General features: G+C 44.6%; 1 protein-coding gene across 1 annotated transcript in view; it reads left to right on the top strand.

Annotated features, from left to right (window-relative positions):
• The first annotated feature begins 200 nt into the window (after positions 1–200).
• tmem145 (transmembrane protein 145) overlaps positions 201–9,706 on the top strand; it is a 35,864-nt gene continuing 26,358 nt past the window's right edge. The window contains exon 1 of the mRNA XM_047598551.1: positions 201–455. Within this exon, the coding sequence (XP_047454507.1) occupies positions 345–455 (111 nt within the window). The 5' untranslated portion in view covers positions 201–344. The remainder of the gene's footprint in view (positions 456–9,706) is intronic.

The raw sequence follows: 9,706 nt of genomic DNA, 5'->3' as shown, positions 1-9,706 counted from the left end.
CAGTGAAAACATGATTGCAATCACCGATGGCATTTTTAATGTGTGGACGTGTCGCATTGACAAAGCACGAGCGGAACCGGTGCGCGCGCGTTCGGTATCCACGACCACCACCCCCTCCCAAACACACACAGAACCAGACACACACACACAGACACAAACACACACGCAGAGACAGACACACACCATCATCCGCTGCTGGGGGCCGCATGCATTGAGAGGACCAGCGCGAACGAGCACGGTTCCTCTCCCGCGCCTGCTCCTCGGTGCGCGCTCCCGTGCAGAGAGAGCCAGCCTGGCTTCGGGGAGCTGGAGAGCAGACGAGCGACAGCGGGGGAGAGAGAAAGATGGAGGTGAGGGTCGGGGAGAGACTCCTGTGCCTGGCCGTGCTGTCCAGCGTCCTTTGCGTGGGTTCAGTCTTCGGGAAATACGTCAGAGGCATCGTCAACACTAAAGAGGTGAGCGCCGTTTCTCTTCGCCTCTTTAATTTGTTGCCTTGCGACAGTGGCACCTCCGCGGGCTGGTAGCGGGGGAGAGACCGACTTGTCTGCGCGTCCGCACGCAGGTGTTTCTGTAGCGGACTGCTCCCCGGGTAGACGAGGGGCTACGGCCAGTCCACCAGTCAAGTTGAACTGCATATTTTAAAACGGCTCTCTGTAGAAAAACGGTGAGACACAGCCTGCCTCGATGTTGCGCGTCATCTGCGTGCGTGTCAAGTGTGGCGTATATTTTTACCCATTTTGTGATAGTGTTTGACATCATTGTCGCCACAGTAAGCAGTAAACCCCACCAGTCCAGCGCTCGGTAGATAATCACCCATCTCTGGGCTACATCCAGCTTGACGTGCACGATCCCGTTGCCAAGCTGAAATGTAAATTAGCAGTGTGTTTTTTTTTTCTTCCTTCCTATATATAATTAGAGGAGCCCGTCACAGGTGTGCGTCAAATGGCTTCTGGTGCGCAGCGGTGCATTTGTAGTGATCCGTCAGAAATTGGGCTCAGCAAAGCCTGCTCGGGGTTTTGAGTCTGTTGTCGTACGGATCGACGTCGACATCACAGCTGACAGGAGGATGTGCGAGGTAAATTGTTGACTGTGCAGCTGGAGCGGTATAGCTCCAGGCCGTACGCAATCCAGGAGGGGACCACCTGCTGTTCCCCCATCTCTGACTGGCATTCACAGGAGTTTGTAAGCATCAACTTTCTCACAGATGAGCAGTGCAACGATGCTTCCATTTTGTAGTGAGTTAAATATACAGTGCAGTCTGCAGACAAAACATCCTCCATAACGAACCATCTGGACACTTCAGTGGCACAAGAGGTGCTCAGTCTCTCCGGCGCCGCGTTCAAACCCTCACACCCTCCATCCTCCGGACCTGTGAGAGCGACATCACGCTGCTGAACAGCCTCAGTCACTTCTACAGCCGGCACTGGCCCCAGCCAGCGTGAAGCAGACCCTTTCCAGACCAGGCAACATTCCTGGCCGTGTTCTAAAGGGAACTCAAGGATGTCCTCGTTGATATCTTTAACATCTCCCCGAGCCAAGTCGTTGTCCCAAAGTGCTTCAAAGCTGCTGCCGTAATTCCAGTCCCAAAGACCCCTCACCTACCCTAGCAACAGTGACTGTGGGCCCATAGACCTCCCCCGTCATAAATTGTTTCAAGAGGCTGGTCATGCATCACATCCGTCCTCCCTCCATCCCATGACCCGTATCAGTTTGCATACAGGTCAAACAGGTCCACTTAGGGTGCTGTCTCCACTGCGCACATGTGCAAATGTTGTTCTTTGATTTTAGTTCAGCATTCAACACAATCATTCCCCAGCAACTGATGCCAAAACTACGCCACCTCGGACTCAAAACCTCCCTGTCTGCTCAGCCTGCTGCTCTTCGCCCCGATGACCCACGACTGTGTTGCAACCTACAGCACCAGTCATACCATCAAGTATACGGGTGACACAGCTGCGGTTGGCCTCATCACCAACAATGAAGAGGACAACCACAGAAGGGAGGTTAGCCTATTGACACTATGCGGGGTGCACATTTCAGAACACCTTTCCTGGGCTAACAATGTAACATCACCGGCCAAGAGGGCACAATAACGCCTCCAATTTCTCCGCAAACTGCCTCCTGCCGAAAGACACTGGCTGTGAACACAGCCACCAAGACCACTGGTGCCCCTCTGCTCTCCCTCACGGACAGTTCCCACACCCACCTCACTAGCAGAGCCAACAGCATTGCCGGCGATCATTCCCACCTCTTACATCCCCTCTTCAGTCTCCTGACATCAGTACCGGAGCCTCCGGGCCCTCTCCACCAGACTGTTGAACAGCTTCATCCACCAGGCTTAACTCTCCCCCTGGCCCTGGACCATAACCCACCCATCACACAGCGACTCTACCTGCATTCTTAACACAAAAGAACATATAAGGACTCTAGCCCAACAGTTGCCTTTCTACATCTTTCTACACCTTATTGCACCTTACTGGTGTAAAACTCAAACTGCACCTTCATTTTCTAATTCTATCTTGTTTTTTTTTTCTTTGCATTTTGTTCATTTAGATTTTTAGGGTTAGGGTAAAACATATATAAATTAACGAAAACTAAATATTGAATCCAAATAATTATGCAAAAACAGACACCTCTGTGTGAAATCAGCTCTGCCACGAGTTTCCAACCATGGCTAAATGAAATGACAGTTTAACAAACATGCCTCAGATCTAAGTGAAGCCGCAACTATTTCCCATCACTCAATGTGACATACATATTTTTTCAGCTTTGTCAGTTTGGCTTTCAATCTTACAAACCACATAAAGCAATATTTGTTTAAAACAGAAGCAAGACATATTTGGTATTTATGCTTGATAAATGAAAGGTAAAACTGTTGACTGAATATTCTGTGTCAATTAGTCTCATTTTTCACCCTTAGTTGAAGTCTCCTGTTACCACAGGGGAGCTGCTGCAGCGTCACTGCATCTGTTCTCAATGTGAATGTGGATGGTGCTGCTATTTAAAAACTAACTAACGGGGGTGTGCGTTTTCAGAAATATGTCAAACACATGAGAAATAATCCGCACTGATCATGTGAACTCCCACAAAGCCGCGGTCTAGAATGCCACCTTAGGTGTGTATCGTTTACTTTGGTCCAAAATCAACGGAGCCCTATTAGACACCAGTCTGCTTTTTAATTGTCACGCCATGTTGTTCTCGCCTTCCCCCAACTATTGACTGCAGCAAATGTTAAAAACGAAACAGGGACTGAGAGATTGAAGCCATCAGTTTGAATCCCAAGGATGGTGATGGGGATCAGAATGGATAAATTGAACAAGAGGCACTCAACCATCCATCATGACTGTTGAGACGCCCTTGAACGCAGCGCTGATTCTGCACCTGCTTCAGTGGAGCTGCTCAGTGGCCAATAGGTTGCACTGGGCAACTTCCAAGCGTGTGTGTGTGTGTGTGTGTGTGTGTGTGTGTGTGTGTCTCCAGCTCCTGACTGAAGGACAGCCATTTACTCTTTAGGCCTCTGCGGTAAATAAGAATGTAGTTGCAGTCAACCTGTCTTGTTGTGTAAAAGCATAAACAAGCAAATATGGCACTTAAATTGAATTGTAGAGTACAACTTAAAATCATTTTCATTATTAATGTTATAAGCTTCTCCCTTTGATCACAAGGTGAAAATGTGAGAGGCTTGTGAGGTTGTTTTATCTTCACTATATTGTAATAAAGAAATATCATAAATAAAGTAAACGAATGTTTAACAGATTGAGGCATGCGATTTGTTCAGTTTTTTTCCTATCTCTTTTCAAAGCAAACAGGGCACTTTGAGTGACATCAGGAAACAACAAACTGGAGGTGTTGACATTGTGTGTGCGCGTGTGTGTGTAGTTTAACTCATCTGTCTTCTTTGTATATTCCTGGCCCAAGGTCCCCCACCAACTCTTCTCCACATCCCGTCTCTCATGTTTACACAAACACTCTCACGGAATGAACTCGGCCTCAGTCCATTGATGCTGTGGCGGCATCAGTGTCGGCAGAGTTTGTGCAGAGCTGTAATTTGGCAAAAGAAGTTTGCCGCACTTGGAGTGAGGAAATTGTTGAAAATTGTGGGGTGGCTGGAGAAATAGACACCAGGCATCCAAAGACATTCATGAGTCAGACTGGTCAGTCGCTTTCTTTCTTTGTGGGTCAATACGTACAATTAGTCAATTAAAGAGGGGTATTACATATAGATGCACTGATACAATTTCGATTGTGGTGCTGTATGTTTAAGGGCAGAAGCAGGACGCTGCTGAAATCAGTTGGGAACCATTGGAAAATCTTGCTAACAGCTAACCGCACAGGACGTGTGAGCTAGGCAGTAATTCTACACTCTGCTCAGTCTCTGGTATCAGTGGTTACGTTTACACGGACAGTGTTTCTTCAACCAAGTGGAAATCATTCTGGTCATGCACTCTTCTGTGAGTGTTTACCTGAGAGCAAAATAAAATGATCAGCATACCGTGGCCTTTCTTCATCCAAAAGTCAACAGCTCACATCCTGAGGAGAAACATTATGATGGATATTGGGGCTGATGTGGCAGCAGTTTTGAAGTGAAGGATTTTGCCAGGATTTCTGGACTTAATAAGATGATTAAGTAAAAGGCCTTGTATGTGATGTCTTATTTTAATTAATGTGATGTCTCATCCTAAAAAGCATGCCAGTTCTGAACTTTGGGAATTTCCACCAACCACGGAGTCATTTATGCATCAAATATAAAATGACATGTGCAGTGACTTGCCCCAAAACATCAGTCAGAATTTTTGGACATGAGCAAAGTGGTTCTGCCTGCTGTGTAGCTTTAGTAAGATAAGTAAGAGAAGAGCAAGAAGTAATTCTGTCTAAATTCATTCAGTAGAAGGAGACAGTCAAGATGGCCTGAGGTAGATCTGTGTTTTTAAAGGTGTTGCCTGCATCATGCTTCTTTCAACCTTTAAAAAACCTTGTTGGAATAACTTGTTGTACTTACTATCTCCATGTTTCTGGCCCTCCTGGAAACTTACCATGTCTCCTAATATCTACATGCAGAAAGAATTTATTTCATCCAACCAGAGAAAAATGACCAGATCAAGCATTTCCCTGGTTACTAGAGACTAATATTTTCCCTTTAGAGAGATTATCAGAGTTTACTCCACCGTCTCTCAACTTCTCATCCCATCTGTTCCAACTGAGGCCCCTTTTTATTCTTAGTCTGATTGGACTATAATTCTTGATAGTAGTGGAATACTATAGTATGAACACACACTGATCAGACTTACCATTATGACCACCTTCCTAACATTGCGTAGATCCTTTTGTGCCTCCAAAACAGTTGTGACTCATCAGAGAATGGACATGGGTCTTCTGAGGGTGTCCTGTGATGTCTGAAAAAACAGGATGTTGTTGGTGGGGGCCTTTGGCTTCTATGGGTTGAGGGGAGGGGCCTCTGTGGATCATCCCACAGATGCTTCATCAGTTTGAGATCTAGTGAATTTGGAGGCCAGGTCAACACCTTGTGCTGTTCTTTGAGTTGTTCCTAAACCCTCTTTGTGTGTGTCAGTGTCAGGCTGCATCCTGCTGGAGATGGCTTTTGCTGCCATCAAGGAGTGTCATTTCTATGGTGTGAGTGTGTCTGGTCCAGGCTAAGTATGTGGTACATGTCTAAGTAATGTCCACATGAATGTCAGGTCCAAAGGTTTCCCACCTGAACAGTGACTTGACACAAGATGGTCGATGTTATTTACTTCTCCTGCCAGTGGTCATATTGTTGTGGCTGATGGGTGTAAGTGTACACTCAGTCCACAGAATTTGCAGCAGACTGAGATTGAACATTTACTAAGCAAAATCTTGTATGACCTTAGGTTGAGCTGTTGCTCAGTTACAGTTTGATAGATCAAACTTGCTGTCGCAGGTCACTACAAAATGAATAGAACTTAGGTTGTCAGCCTATTAAAGTCTTTATATTAAAGTTATATTTTGGAACAAGCTGATAGATGTATCTTATTTAGACATTAATAAAATAATACAGTATATCCTATTTTCTGGGAAAAAACTTTTCTAATTAAACTTGGACAGTGATCTAAAGGAAGCCCCAGACTGTATCAGGCCTCATCTAATGGAAATGACACCAGCATGCAGAGACAACCACTCTCTACTCACGGAGTGGATATTACAGAGTACATTTAACTGCAGCAGTTGTCATCATAGTTAATGAAAACAACATTTACAGCAGGTTCATACTTAAGTTATCAGAGCTGTAGCAGCTGTAAATCAGAATGTGTTCCAGTTTAAATGTGCTCTCTTTCAAAATTTGATATTAAAACGAATCAATCTCTCAGCACTGGTTCTGCTCCTTCTCTTGGGCATTGGAGGGGGGTTCTGGAGAACCATTACTGAAGAGCTATTACAGCAGGATCTTTGGCTAAGGATAGGTCAAACTGTCTTTGATCTTTGGTTGTCACAGTCAATGAAAAGTTGGATTAAACAAGAGAGGTCTTTAAACTTCTGTCTGCCCGTGAAAACTCTCTGTCTGATTTAAACAATCTAGCACCTTCATTGATCAGCATACTGTGGCATCTCCCTAAAGTCAACGGCTCACATCCTGAGGAGGAACACTGTGATACTGGGGTTGATGTGACGGCAGTTTTGAAATGAAGGATCTTTCCAGGATTTCTGGACTTAATAAGATGTTTAAGTAAAAGGCCTCGTATGTGATGTCTTCTTTTGATTAATGTCAGGTCTCATCCTAACGCATGCCAGGCCTGAACTTTGGGAATTTCAGAGAGGAGTCGTTCAGTTTGACTTTGAAGGGAGTTTTGGGAACCCGGAGAACACTTCAAGTCCACAAGTGAATCAGTTTTCCTTTATCTCTTTTTAATGAGGAGGCTGTGATTAGACACAGGTGCTGGATCTGGGCAGGTGGCTGCATGTGAGGAAGCGTTTTCATGTGTCCATATGCTTGCTTTAATGTGCATGTGTGTGCGTGTTTTCATGTCCATAAATTATGTGTGTGCTCACTCATTCGCCCCATATGACAGGAAGGGACAGAGCTTTAGTGTGTGTGTGTGTGTGTGTGTCTGAATGTGTTTATGCTTTGCAGCATTGTGTAACCCTGACTAATGAATCATTGAGAGGCACAGCAGTCCAAGGGTGACTTGACTAGCTGATTGGTAATTAATTGTTAATGAGGCTTAGCAAGCAAACGGGGATCTGGAGAGAAAGACAAAAAGACAGAAAGCTGCAGAGATGAAAGGACAGAAACTCTGAAGGAGGCAGATGGAAAGAAACAGGAAGAATAAAACTGTGAGGTGCTGAATTGACCAGATACTGCATCGAGACACAGCACTTGATTAAGTGTACACACACACACACACACACACACACACACACACACACACACACACACACACACACACACGTTGGGAGGTGGTGGAGTGACTCTGCATCACAATGCAGTAGCTTAGGGGAAATAAGAAGACTAACAGTGGATTAAGGTAGACACATCATCCACTGTTGCTGTTCTCCAGAGCTGAGTCTCTTCTCGGCTGTTTAATGACACACACACTGAGCTAAGGTGGGATAAATGGTAGCTGCTTAGTTAAGGTGTTGACGTTGATGGAATTGCTTGACCCCGGGTGGTGAATCGTGCTAACAGCTCTCATGCTCCATAAGAATATTTTTAGACTCAGCTGTCTGCCTTCAAGCAAAACATATAGCTGCTTTAAAGCCTCCACTGAAAAGGAAATTAATTCAGTCCTGTAGAATAAAGCTAATTATTATTTTTATCTTCAGTTAATCCATTTCTACTGTATGATTGATTGATCTGTATTCAGTCCAAAAAAGGATGATGCTGGGTCAACATTTTGTTTTTTTTTTTTTGTTTTTTTTTTTTGCTCAGTCTACAAGGTGGCACTTCATTGATTTCATATCATAATAAATCTCAAAATTAGAGATTACCTTCAATTATGTCTAACTTTGTTTAGAAAGATTACACAATATAAGTCTGTTTATTACAATTGTTCAAGATGCAGATTATTTACTTTAAGGGTGAATCTTAAAAAAAATAAAAAATGTACGGGTCTGTGATTAGACATTTTTTTATGTATTTTTTTTTTTTTTTACTTCCTTTCCACAAATTTAAATTTCTTTGAATGCACTTTAACGTGAATCCAACATAGTTTAGTAAAGGTAAAGGGATAAATGGGGGCAGAAGAAGCACCACACCAGCCGAGACCTGTCAATCTCAGACTCTTGTACACAGTAGGCCCTGCCCCTATCGCTGCTTAGCCAATCATGAGCCCCCCCCCCGTATAGTAGCTAGGGGGTCCCTACTTTATCTCTCCATCAGTTTAGGGGTCTTGGCCTGAAAAAGGTTGAAGAGCCCATGTATTACATTATGCATCATTATGGCAAAATGTTCTGTGGACAGTATTTTATACCAAGGATTATTCTTGTTACCTTGTTGTATTTACGTGAAATGTCTCACATTTGGTTCAGTGTTTGGTATTTTAGTCTGAAATATTAAAAACGTGTCTCGTATACGTCCATTTTAAGGGAAACTGTTACAGAATCCATACTGAATCACACTTTAATACGTTGGTGGAACAGTCCCCTGCCTCTTTCAACATCACAGCATCCAGCTCCATAAAGAAATGGCTTTCTGTGTTTGTTGAGGAAATACTTTACTGGTCCACACACAACCTTGCTCTCAACCCCATCAAACACATTTGGGGATGGAGTGGATTGCCTTTTGCGAGCACTGCCTTATCGCCTGACATCAGCACCTGACCTCACTAATGCTCCTGCAGCAGGAAAGGAACAAATCCCTGCAATAAGGTTCTGAAATCTTATGGAAAGCCTTACTAGAAGAACAGAGCCTTTTTCAGTCGCATATTAAGGTCTGTGGTGAATGTCATATCTCCACATTTCACCATGGATGTAATATACACATATTCAGGTGTTGTGGTTTCTTCAATTTCTACTCACTGTTGAGATATGAGCTAGCAAGTGGTTAGCTGCTTGACTGGCCACACGTTCCCTTTTGAGTGTGCGAGAAGCAGAAAGCATCAACTCATCTACAAAGTCACACTATCAGGCCCTGATTGTGCGGAGCTGTATAGGCTACTGTAGCTTGGTGCTCTGAAGGACAAGTGTACATGATAAAATAAGTGTTTGTGTGCTGTGAATGAATTCCTTTAGATGTTTCTATAGCAGCTGCAAACACTAGTTGCTATGGCGCTCATGGAGGCAGTGGATAGTGTTCGATCTTTCTAAGTATGCTCATTTCACAGTCCTAGCCCGTAAATGATACCCCTAATACCCCCCACCCCACACACACACACACACACTGGATCCCATCACCATCCCAACAAGACCAGACCTCCTCTCTCCGCGCTCTCTCCAGGGATTCATCTCTGGGTCAGTGCTTGCCTCTGCTGCCCTGGTTGTCACGGTTACAGGCTTAAGCGTTGCCCCGGACGACGCACAACGGTGGGCGAGAGTCTCTGGCTTCAGTGACTTTTGGAGTTTGCCATGAATTATAACCCAGAGGCCTCCAGGGGCTGAAGCTGGCTGGCAGTAGTTGAAATATGGCTGCGGTTTTGTTTGCTGTGATATATGACGGCAGGAGTGCTGGCCACGCTACGCTGCTCTGGTTGCACTTTATTTCTCAGCACAGAAATTACTGGGCTTGTTTATG

Source organism: Mugil cephalus, chromosome 11, assembly GCF_022458985.1.
Source record: "Mugil cephalus isolate CIBA_MC_2020 chromosome 11, CIBA_Mcephalus_1.1, whole genome shotgun sequence".
Taxonomy (NCBI): domain Eukaryota; kingdom Metazoa; phylum Chordata; class Actinopteri; order Mugiliformes; family Mugilidae; genus Mugil; species Mugil cephalus.
Note: the sequence above shows the minus strand (reverse complement) of the source record. Positions and strands in the feature narration are given on the sequence as shown.